At 41.4% G+C, this 12,286-nt stretch overlaps 1 protein-coding gene across 2 annotated transcripts in view; it reads left to right on the forward strand.

The window, feature by feature from the left end:
• The window catches only part of PAPPA (pappalysin 1), a 247,697-nt gene that overhangs the window by 51,146 nt on the left and 184,265 nt on the right, over positions 1 to 12,286 (forward strand). For both annotated transcript variants that reach the window (XM_003911313.5, XM_021927804.2), the window contains exons 3-4: positions 2,036 to 2,181; positions 6,230 to 6,523. In XM_003911313.5, coding sequence (XP_003911362.2) covers positions 2,036 to 2,181; positions 6,230 to 6,523 — 440 coding nt within the window. The remainder of the gene's footprint in view (positions 1 to 2,035; positions 2,182 to 6,229; positions 6,524 to 12,286) is intronic.

A 12,286-nucleotide genomic window follows, 5' to 3' on the forward strand; every position in this document is an offset into this window, starting at 1 on the left:
GATGGAAATGAACAAATCAATTAGAAAATAATAAATTATGTGGAAAGGGCTGATCCAAGAAAATCTCAGCTCCTCTGTGTTTTCATTCTCCTCCCATGCATTGTTTCCCCTTTCACTGTGGGCCTGGGTGAGCTTGGAAATGAGGGTGAGGTTGTGGGAAGAGTTGGACACGTCTAGATTTGTACTTGGCCTTGTCGCCAGTTGTGTGATCTCTGAACCCCTGTTCCTTCATCTGTATGATGGGGATAAGTGATAGGAATAGCTAAACATGCACTGGGGCTTTCTACATGCCAGGCATTATTCTAAGCCCTTTACGCTCTCTTTATTAACTACCTTAACCCTCTGAACAGCTGTATGGGGTAGGTACTATTACCACACTCTTTCTGTATATAAAGAAACTGAGGTGCAGGAAGTTAAGTACATTGCCCAGGGTGGCCCAGCCATAAAGTGGAAGAGCTGGCTTCAAACCCAGGGTTGTAGCTTAAGAATGAGCCATCTCACCCACTCCGTTGCATTGCTTCAGCTACCAAACAGGGATGAGACGTGTACCTAGCACAGGGTCTGGCATACAGCAAATGCTTAATAAATGTTGGCTGTCTCTTTCCTCGTTCTCTTCCCTGATGACAGAGCAGACTGAATAGAATTCCTCACAAGGCTTCCAGCCTAAGAAGTTGAATATGGGCTCTTGGGGAAGAGAAGGGCTCAGCAGCGAGATTTCAGGTCAATATCTGAGTTTGTGTGGCTATTCTTGGAATTAGTCAGCTCAACCTAGATATAGATGTAAGCTCTCCTGGGCCCACCTATATCTCCAACTCATGTGTTTTGTGAAAAGTTGTACAAATTATGGTCACAGGAATGTTTGGTTTCGTGAGCTTGGGGCTTTCTGTGACATGGGCGGCCATGACACGCTAGGTCTCAGATGTATCCTGTTCACAGCAGGGTAGAGGTGTAGGTTTTCCACCCACAGAAATGCTCTGTGGAGCATCAGGCAGCTGTTACTAATTTCAATGTATTGATAAGGAAACCAAGGCCCCATTAGTCAGGAATTATTGAATTTGAGACTGAGAGTTAAGTATTTTTACTCTTACTTTTCCCAATTTAATTCAATTCCATCAAAATCTACTGAGGGCTCACCAGGTATCAAGCTTTGTGCCAAGAACTGGGCAAACAGAGATGAATAAGGCACCTCCTCTTCCCCCAGGTGGCCACAAGTGTGTATTATATAATAGAAAGAGGAAGCAATTTATTGAAATGGCAAATGAGAGAGAGTGCACTGCTAGTAGGAGCTGGACGAGTATGGAGATGTTAAAAGGGGTGCAGGTGAAAAGAGCATCAGGGAAGTCTTCCTGGAGGAGGGATACAAGAACAGACTTTGTATTTGTTCATCAGAGAACAAAATGCTGATCAGAGTCCCAGCAGAGGAAACAGCATGAATAAAGGTACCAATGGGATAATGCACCATACAGGGTGCAGAGATGTTGTCTGTATGCAGTGGGGTGCTCAAGAGAGGTTGTAGAGAGAGATGAGGCTAAAGAGAAGCCTGTGTCTTGGAGGCCATGCTAGGAACTTGGACTTTGTCTTTCATATATGGGGAGGCCCTTCTATTATTCTAAGAGGCGACGAGTAGGAAACCATCATTAATGTGTGCTACTGGCTGGGCTCTGTGAGAACTCCTGGGGAGAGACAGCATTAAGAAAAAGGAAAACACTGCCAAGTAGCAGCTTGAACTTAGTTAGGTATGAAGAAGGTTCTCTAAGCCTCTGAAGATAATGATACTACCCTACATCTCTATTCATAAGAAGCCTAACAACTTTGGCAAGCCTCTTAAACTCTCGAGGACTTAATTTTATGATCTGTAAAATGGAATCATCTTACTTATAATATTATTGGGGGAATTCAATAAGGTAGTGTTTATAAAGTGCTTAGCAAAGTGCCTGGCACACAAAGTTGCTCTAAATTATTTGGAGTGTGCCTATTATTTAAATAGTATCTTTTGGGGGGCATGATAACAGTCAAGATTCTTTTTCTGTTTCAGAGCCTACTTGGATGTTAATGAGCTGAAGAACATTCTTAGATTGGATGGATCAACACATCTCAATATTTTCTTTGCAAACTCCTCAGAGGAGGAGTTGGCAGGAGTAGCAACTTGGCCATGGGACAAGGAGGCCCTAATGCACTTAGGTGAGTCTTAGAAACTCCTTCAGGAGGCAACTGGAGTAGCAGAGTAATACATTTAGTGCGATGCTGATCATTATTATGATCATGATGGTGGTGGTGGTAGTCGTGAGGGTGAAAAACCCGTTTATTTATCACTTTTTAATTTACAAAACTCTTTAGCATCCTTTATCTCATTTTGACCACCAAGCAATTTTCTGAAGGAAATAGCACCGTATTATTAACCATGTTTTATCAATGAGGAAATGAGACCTAGAGAGGAAATGGGGCTTATCCAACATCATACACAAGACAGTGACAGTCACAATTGGAATCTAAGTTTCCAACACTGTCCATTGTTTGCTTTCTCCTTATACCCTCTGCCTCCTAGTTCCCGCAAATATCTTCTTAGTCTGGTAACCACACTGTACTGGCACAGCCAGTCATGGGTTGGCTTGAAAGACACCAAAGAGGCAAGAAAAAGTGAGTTTGCAAGAACTCCATGTTCCTCCATGTTCCACCCACCAACACCAACAGGAACTCTTCTTACATTCAAATTATACATATCCATAAACAAGACATAAGTTTGTACAAACCAATCACCAAAAGTTAGACATGACAACAGTTTCTGAACCAGGCCCTGTAAGCAAACATTGTAGTTCTTTAATTTTATTTTTTCCATGGTCTCTTGCAGGACACATCTATATGTAAACATGCATTTTTTTAACTGTACATTTAAAAAATCATAGCATAGATGAAATTCTGTGTTCTTTTTTCACTTAATATTATGCTATCTACTTTTTTTCCCATGTCGCAGCAGTCTTTTCCTTAACTTCCCACACATTTTTTTTCACTTAAAATCACAAAAGAAAAGCACCCTTCTGGGTTATTTCCCCCTCTCTAAAGACAAGATTTTTAATAGCCACATAATATTCCCTTGAACAAGGGCACTGCCATTTATTTAATAATTTTCCCTTTGGTAGAATGTTCCCATTATTTACAAGAATGAATCGTGATGACTCAGTGAACATCTTTATCTGAGAATGTTCAGGCTCAGCGGTGACAGTGCTGACTCTATCCTCAGGCCTGCCTGGTCTCCCGGTGAAACACAGTCCAGTAGCTGCTCCACTGCTATTCTGTCTTGGAAATTAGAAATTCAAATAATGGAAGTTTTGCTGAATGAAACCATAGACTTAGTTTCCTCCAGACGACTCTCATGTCTCAATTGTTTTTTAGAGAATGAAACCAATTTGTGTGTGCGTGTGTGTGTATGTGTGCCTGTGTGTGGTTGTATAAATAAAGATAGATACAAAGATAAATATCTACTTGTTCTCAGCTGGGAGGATTTTATGCCCCAGGAGACATTTGGCAATATCTAGAGACATTTTTGCTTCTTACAAATGGGGGAATGCTACTGGCATCTAGTGGGTAGAAGCCAGTGATGCTGTTAAATGTCCACAATGTCCACTACAAAGAATTATGCAGACTAAAAAGTCAATAGTGCTGAGATTGAGAAATCCTGAGATAGCTGATGTATGGGTATCTACATAGGCATATGTAGATAGGCAGATAGACAGACACAGACAAGCGGGGTTGGGCAGAAGAGAGCGTGCAGCTTAGGCAAACTTGAAGGTGATCAGCTTATATCACATACCTAGTATGATGTATGGAAGTAATGCTAGACTAGAGCCAAAATTCGTGTTTGTTTTCAGCTGTGACTTTACTTAGCAGTATGGCCTTAGGCAATTATCCTTCCTTCTTCAGGTCCCAGTGTCCTTCAGTATTAAGTAAGCAGGTCCTAGGAGGCCAGAAGACCCTAAGGATCCTTCTCAATTCTGAAATTCTGTCCTATTAGAAAAGCAACTGAAAGGGCCATGATCAGAGTCTGAGAAGGATTGAGTAGCAGGCTTCTACAGTTAGAAAAAACTGCTCCTGATAATTCCATAAATTTCAGAGACTGGCTCAGGGCCAGGAATAAGGGAGGCTATAAATCCATAGCATGTTATAGTATTTCAGGATGATGTCAGGCTCAAGCTATTTCACCTTTTAAGAGAAGCAATGAAACAGGACTGGGGCCCAAGTGCTGTCACTCTGTGAAAAGGGGTGAGTTGGGAGGGGATGAGGTAAAGCAAACAGGGTTAGCCTAGACATTAAGTCTGCAATCCAGTCATCATCCCTGGAACGGTCCTTTCCTCTCATTACCTTAATAATGAAGCTTCATGGAGAGACAGAGAATCATTGGCATTATTGTAGCTGCTTATTTTAGAGCTCACCAGAGATGCAAAGTCCATTTTCCACAGTCACAAGGCCAGTGTGAAGCAGAACAAGGATTGTAACCCATGTCAGCTAACTCCAGCTGGACTCCAGGCTGCCCTCTCCCCATCCCGAGAGATGCTGCTCATGAGTAATTCCTCTGCAGTAGCCCCAATCAAACCCAATTTATTACAACCATATTTTTCCTCTCTTTTTCTGCTGTTACACTATGATCCCTGGAAAAAGCCTTGGGTGGGAATCAGATTATGTTTCATGTTGTGATTGACAGAAAATAATTGAGAAAGATTTCCTGTCTCAATTTCTCTTCCTCCCTGCCTCTGCCTGCCCTCTTCTCATACCCAAGTGCATGTGCACACCCACACACTCACATGCCCTCTCACACATCTTTATCTTTGTGTTAGAAACCTTTAAGCAATTCAAAATTGCTCAGAAATTCAATCTCAGAAATCAAGTCCTCCAGCGACCCTAACATGGAGACAGAGTCCTTCTTCAAAATCAGAGACCTCTGCATAGACTCTATGAGTCCCTTAACTGAGCAAGCACACCATTCCAGAGGTTCAGTCTAAGATGAAACTCCCCATGCCCATGTGTGGCTTGCCAGCTCAAATCAACAAGACCCTACCTCCTCACTATTTTTATAAGATGCTGCTCTACACCTAAAGTGCCTACTTTCAAGGTTCACAGACCTGAGTTTTAACCTTCCCCTAAACATTGTTAAATTTTAAAGTTTAATTATCTCTCTGCCAGCCTGTATGCATCTTTCCAATGCCTAACATGAACACAGCACAAATACTACCCATAAATTCTGCTGAGATCTGTTCTTTCTATCTGCCCAAGCCAAGCAATTTTCAATTTTTTGAGGCATGTGGTATAGACCATTGCTTCTCAAACTAGAATATACAGACAAGTTATTCAAGGCTCTTTTTAAAATACAGATTGTACTTCTGTAGGTCTGGGGTGAGGCCTGAGATTCTGCATTTCTACTAAGCCCTCAGGTGATGATCATGCTGCTTGTCCTCAGGTGATGTACTTGATGTATGGAGGTGCTATTCTAGCTGCTCACACTACATTAGCTAAGCCTCACAAACTTCTTTAGATGAGTTAACATTCAGCAAATATTCAACACACATTTAATGAGATACTCAGCTCCAGGCCCTGTGATAGTCATTAACTATAGAATTTTGATTAAGAGTCCTGCTCAAGTGACATTAGCTAGTATGAAAACTGTTATAATAGTGAATACAACATGGTGCTGACCTTCATGAGTGTTCATGCTCTTACAGCATCAGAGATGAAGATATGAGGTTCAGAGATGCTAATTAATCCACTCGATGTCACAGAGTTAGTGAAGGCAAAATGAGAACCAGAACCAAGATCTCTGACCCTGAGGGCTTTGTCTAGACAAGAATATGTAGAATATTTGGAAATAAGAGTAGGCCTTACTTTGTAAGGGAGAGGTTGCAGCAGAAAGATTTACTGGCCCAGAAATCAGAGTTTCTGAATTGCTCTCCATTGAAATAGTTTGAAATCACCTTGGGTAAGTCCCTTCACTTCTTTAGGCATTGGCGTTTCATACGAAGAATGAAGGAATTGTACAAAATGACTTTTGAGATTCCTTCCTGCTCTGATAAGTCATGATTCATGTCACAGGTTGTAACAGCTCTCAGGGCAATGGAGTCCTAGGGCGGAGAAGCTTGTGTTTATTTTGGGCAGCATCTCTTTATCCTTGGTGGACTTGAGGGTTCTTGTACCAAGAAGCAGAGTACCTAGTTTGCCTGATTCTCTGGATTTCTCCTTACAGGTGGCATTGTCTTGAACCCATCTTTCTATGGCATGCCTGGGCACACCCACACCATGATCCATGAGATCGGTCACAGCCTAGGCCTCTATCACGTCTTCCGAGGCATCTCAGAAATCCAGTCCTGCAGTGACCCCTGCATGGAGACAGAGCCCTCCTTCGAGACTGGAGACCTCTGCAATGATACCAACCCAGCCCCTAAACACAAGTCCTGCGGTGACCCAGGGCCAGGAAATGACACCTGTGGCTTTCATAGCTTCTTCAACACTCCTTACAACAACTTCATGAGCTATGCAGGTAGGGCCCTACACTCTGTAGGGTGAACAGGACTGGATGTCAGATGTGGGATCCAATCCTGGCTTGGGGGAGCCTTGAACGAGCTACTTACCTTTTCTAAGGATGGAAGGTCTAGCTCTGCCACTCATCCACGTAATGTCTTTGGGTTATTCTCTTTCTGGGTTTCACTTTTCTCAAGACAATGGAATTGTTGGACTTGCATCTCCATGATCCTTCCCAAATGTGCAGCACATTTTTCTAAGCTCGTGGTTGTTGAACTTTTTTTATTTAACCCATGTGTCCCTTAGATAAGCATAAAACTCTCACATTCTCTGTTACTATGTTTTACAAGAACAATAAGATTGCTTTGGATTTTGCAAAGAGAAAATCATGACATGAGATTGGGTATGACTTTTTTTTTCCTAACTGAATATATGTCATCATAGTCCATTTGTGTACCACTAGTAACAGTGTTAGGAGCATTAGGGGATACCCTACACTTCCCTTTAGGACAAGATACATCAAGGCCTTTGAGCCCTTTTAGCACCTTTGGCAAATTAGAACAAGACACCCCTTCCTCAGGGCTGTCATAGCCCTTACCACTGCACCTTCAGCTAAGAGTCTTTGTGTTTGTCACAATGCACACAATTGCACATGGTGGGCCAGCATCAAATTCTGTTATCATACTCAACTTGATGTCTCTTTCCCCGCTAGAACAAGCAAATTCTATCAATGAAAAGATTGCATCTAATACATCATTCTATTCTCAGAAGTTAGCACAGGGGCCAGTGCTTAATAAATGTTTGTTAGGAAAGGAAGAAGTAAAGAAAGAAAGGGAGGAGAGAGGGAAGGAGGAAAATGAATAAATTCTCTTATAACGGGTATATAAAATTTATTATTTTCAAAAGCAATATTTCTACTCATGTAACAAAATATTGTCCAGAAAGGCCTTTAATATGCTCTCTCTCATTTAATTCTCACAACAAATGTGTAGAGTTAGAACTATCCCCACTCTGCAGATGGCAGCATTGAAGCTCACTGAAGTCATTTGCACCAAGTCACATATCTGCCTCCAAGTATTTTTCTCTTTTACTCTTGTATTTCTTCTGAAGACAGCTAGCTGATGGTTGAGTGGGGAAACTGAGCAACTTGGGTAGCTTTTACACTCTATTCCACAGAGATGCTTCAGGGCACTGCCCTGGTGGCTATATGAGTAGGGCTTTAGGCTCTCATTCCTGCTGGAGCCAGGGAAAGCACACCCACTTTCTGACTATTTTACATTTCTGTTGAGGTTTTGCCTCATTGCATTTGAAGAGAGGAATTTGCTGCTGGAATGCAAAGGGTTCTGTGATCCCCAGTGGTTCTTTCTGCTTGTCCATTTGGGCTGATGACCCCTGGCGGCCTCTCCAGTATAAGGTTCATACAGTCCAAACCTAAATTAAAGTGTCAATAACCCACCTCTGGTACAATTAAGAGTCTTAGATTTGAGTGCTCAAAAAAGACCAGGGTGCTGGGTATTTCCTGAAAAGCAGATTCCCACTGGGCTCCCATTCCCAGCCAAGCTGACACCCCACATCCGGTGCCCCATCCCCTCATACAACATTGCTTACGTTCCATTTCTGTAGCACCTTTTCTTGGCCAGCTCAACGTACATGCAAAATAAACAATAACATAAGTTTGGAAGTTTGCCGGCCTCTTAGGGGCTAGGAGCTGCCACTAGCTACCAGACCCCCATAAACTAAATCTTTTTTTGTTCCCCTTTGTACAGATCTAAAGGGTGATTGATTTACTGTTTTTTTTAAAGGAACCCCTCAGCTCAGTGACCCATTAACAGCAGAACTAATTCACTGAGCTACGATAACAAACTTACACCCACAAAAGCATATTCAAGGCGACCACGAGCTTTGAAATGTTTGTTTTCCTTAGGATTTCTGATAGATGAGGTGACAAAAGCAGCTGGATGAAATTCAAAATGCAGAACAAGACTGGGTTCTCAGGGCTGCGGAGAGCCACCATGAGAGCTCTCTCCATCAAGACAATTGGGTGAAGACATTGCTGGGTCAACTTCTTCTTGTTGCTTTATCTTCCTGGGTGCTTCTTCCTCAGGCTTGATCACTGGTAGGGAAAAGGTTTGTGGCTCGGCATTGCCAACAGAACTTTCTGTGAAGATAGACATAGTTTGTATCTGTTCTGGCCAGTATGGTAGCCACTACCTGTACTACCTGTGTGGTAATTGAATGATTGAAATACAACTAGTGTGACTAATGACCTGATTTATCAATCTTATTTTAACTAATTTAAATCAGAATAGCCGCACGTGGCTGGTGGCTACCATATTGGTTAGCTCAGGCCTGCAGTAATTCTTGAGTATGTGTGATATGCCGGACACTGTATGAAACTTTTCATAGGCTTGTCTCATTGAATCCCCAAAGTAGCCCAAGGAGGTGCACAAGTTTTACAGATGCAGAAAATGTGGTTCAGATAGCATAAGTATCTTGCCCAGCATCACAAAGTTAAAACAAGGCAAAGGTGAAACCTAAACCCAAGTGTTTCTTACTGCAGAACCTGTGTTATTAACTAGCAGGTATCTGCCTCATTTTCTGGTTCTGGGGAAGGTTGAGAGTGCCCCAAATGCTCAGATCAAGCAGGCACCAGGCAGGTGATGGGGGGAAGCCTAATTCAGTAGGCAGGCTGGACGGAGCTCCAGAGGAGTATAGTTACGTGGAATTCTTGGGTAACTCTTGGAAACCTCAGCAGATAAAAGAGCAGCAGACTCAGTTCCACTTTCTGGAGATAATAGGCTATAAGAGTTCCTGGAGGAGGACACTGTGGTCCTCAAAAATGCAGGAAGCCAGGCTTTCTCTAGCCTACAGGAGCAAGTGTCTTGTCCCCATCTTTCTGTGTGTCATGGCTTCTTAATATGCACACATAGATTGACCCAGCAATTCCACTTCTAAGGAATATATCCAAAGCAAATAAATCAATTGGTATGCTTAAAGATTTAACCGTAAGAATGTTCTTAATGATATTTGTTTCCTAAATATTTATTAGGCATTTACTATATGCCAGGTATAGAAAAAAAAATGTATGAATAATTAGAAACTGCTTACGAGCCCAAAGATAATGGATTGCTGAAGTGAACTGCAAGGTATTCATGTGATAGAACATTATAGGGCCACTAAAGATGACAGAGAAGAAGGCTGAAGGACATGAACAGAAGTGGAGTAACATGGTGGTTCAGAGCATGAAATTTGGAGTGAGGAGACCAAAGTTGAATGTTCCGTGCCCAGCTTTGATCTTCAGCAGTTTACTTGTCCTCTCTGAGCCTCAGTTATTTTATTAATACCATTGATGATAAGGATGCTTGCCTTGCCTGATTGTAGGTGTAACGGTACAAGTGAAGCCGTTAGGTCTGTTATTGTTATGAATGCCGATCAATGATAGACTGGATAAAGAAAATGTGGTACATATATACCATGGAATACTATGCAGCCATAAAAAAGAATGAGGTTATATCTTTTTCAGGGACACAGATGGAGCTGGAAGCCATTGTCCTTAGCAAACTAACACAAGAACAGAAAACCAAACACCACATGTTCTCACTTATAAGTGGGGGCTCAATGATGAGAACACATGGACACATAGAGGGAAACAACACTCACTGGGGTCTACTGAAGTGTGGAGGAGGGAGAGGATCAGGAAAAATTACTAATGGGTACTGGCCTTAATACTTGGGTGATGAAGTAATCTATAAAACTCCCATGATACAAGTTTACCTACGTAAAAAATCTGTGCATGTACTCCTGAACTTAAAATGCAAGTTAAAAAAAAAAAAAAAAGAACTGTCCTTGGTATCATAATTAGTGCTCAACAAATGATGATTAGTAGGATTATTCATTGACTACTTACTGTGAAAAGGGTCAGAAAGCCATATATATCGTGTAAGACCTGTACATATGTATGTGATAAGAATTACAGAAATTTACTGTAGATATTTACGTCCATATACAAACAGACACATATACATACATATACACACATATACCTTAGACATCAATTTTATTATATATAGGTAATGAGTTCAGGGTAATGTTTATTTTTTGTAACATTTTCGACATATTCCAAATATTCTACAGTGAATTTTTTATTATAAATTTATTATCTACATTTATTATTATGACTATTATTACTATCATTATTTTTAAAAACATCAAAAAGACAGGGAGTTTTACACAAGGCAACTTAGTTATCCATTCACTAGACATTAGTTAGCTTGTTAAATGCTCTCATCAGCTTTATGAGACAGGTAACATCTTATTCCTCATTTTATGGTGGGTGAAAATGTGGTTGACAGGGGGTCAACATTGTGCCCAAGGTCCTAAGTGGAGTGAAGGCATGGTGTTCATGTCCTGAACCTCCATGCAGTGGGGCCTTTCAGCCACAGGTGAACATTTGTTCTTGAGAGCAAGCTTCAGTTAGCAAACCCAGGGTACTGTATCAACAGCGTGGGGACTAGCATAGGCTTCCCAGTGCTGAAGTCCCAAAGTTCTTTCTGCTTTGGTACAAGATGCAGACAGAAGAACAAGATGAGCTGGCCAGTCCTGGAGACCAGAAGAAGTGGCCATAGATTTCAAGAGGGGAGGCATTGGGGGGACGGAAGCCGAGTGGGGCCGACTCTAGACATTAGCTAATTGAGACAGAGTTTTTGTGATAAATGAAAACCCTTTGGTACCTCTCCCAAGATTTTGATAGCTGCTAAGTCTCCAAGTAGTGCACCTTGGGATAGATTTCGACTTCAGCTTTTCTTTTTTTCTTTTGAGGTGGAGTCTTACTCTGTCACCCAGGCTGGAGTGTAGTGGCATGATCTCAGCTCACTGCAACCTTTGCCTCCCAGGTTCAAGTGATTCTCCTGCCTCAGCCTCCTGAGTAGCTGGGATTACAGGCATGCACCACCACACCTGGCTAATTTTTGTATTTTTAGTGGAGACGGGATTTCACCATGTTGGTCAGACTGGTCTCGAACTTCTGACCTTGTGATCTGCCCACCCTGGCCTCCCAAAGTGCAGGGATTACAGGAGAGAGCCACTGTGTCCAGTTTCAACTTCAGCTTTAAAGTTCAAATACATTCCTGTCTCCCTACTAGGTTCCATCACCTATCCATTTTTTCAAACTTTTTTTTTTATCGACAAATGTGAAAATGTTTCCTTTTTAGGTTATAAAAGAAAAATATACTTTTTTGTTGTGGGGAAGCAAGTAGAGTAGATATTTATACAGGGAAAAAAACCTACTGTTTTTCAGCATCATTCATTTTGATAAATGCTTTTTGTGCTCTTGCTTGTTGAATTCTCACAAATTCATGGTTTGGAGTTTATTTAAATGCCCCCAATTTATGCATGAGGAAACTGAGTCTTAAAGTTATCTCATTTTTTGGTCATGCCTGATTAGTATTCTGTTCTATGTCTGTGCCTTAAAGTACACAGCCATTTCCCTGTAAATGAACAGATGTGCTATTTGTAATATTTTCACCATTATAAATTATGCTTCAAGAAACATCTTTGTATGTCTATTTTACCCATGTTTATCCCAGAGTATCTATCTTTTGAATCCATAAATTCCTTATTGTTAGATCAAAGAGAATGCATATTTTATATCCTGAATTTTTTTCCTGCTTCCAGTTTTGTAACACTCACACATACATGAGCACACACAAGCATACACACACACCACATACACACTATTTCCAATTCCCATTTACTAGCATTTATCATGGGACAGGCATTGCTC

The sequence above is a fragment of the Papio anubis genome, chromosome 13 (assembly GCF_008728515.1).
Source record: "Papio anubis isolate 15944 chromosome 13, Panubis1.0, whole genome shotgun sequence".
NCBI classification, from domain to species: domain Eukaryota; kingdom Metazoa; phylum Chordata; class Mammalia; order Primates; family Cercopithecidae; genus Papio; species Papio anubis.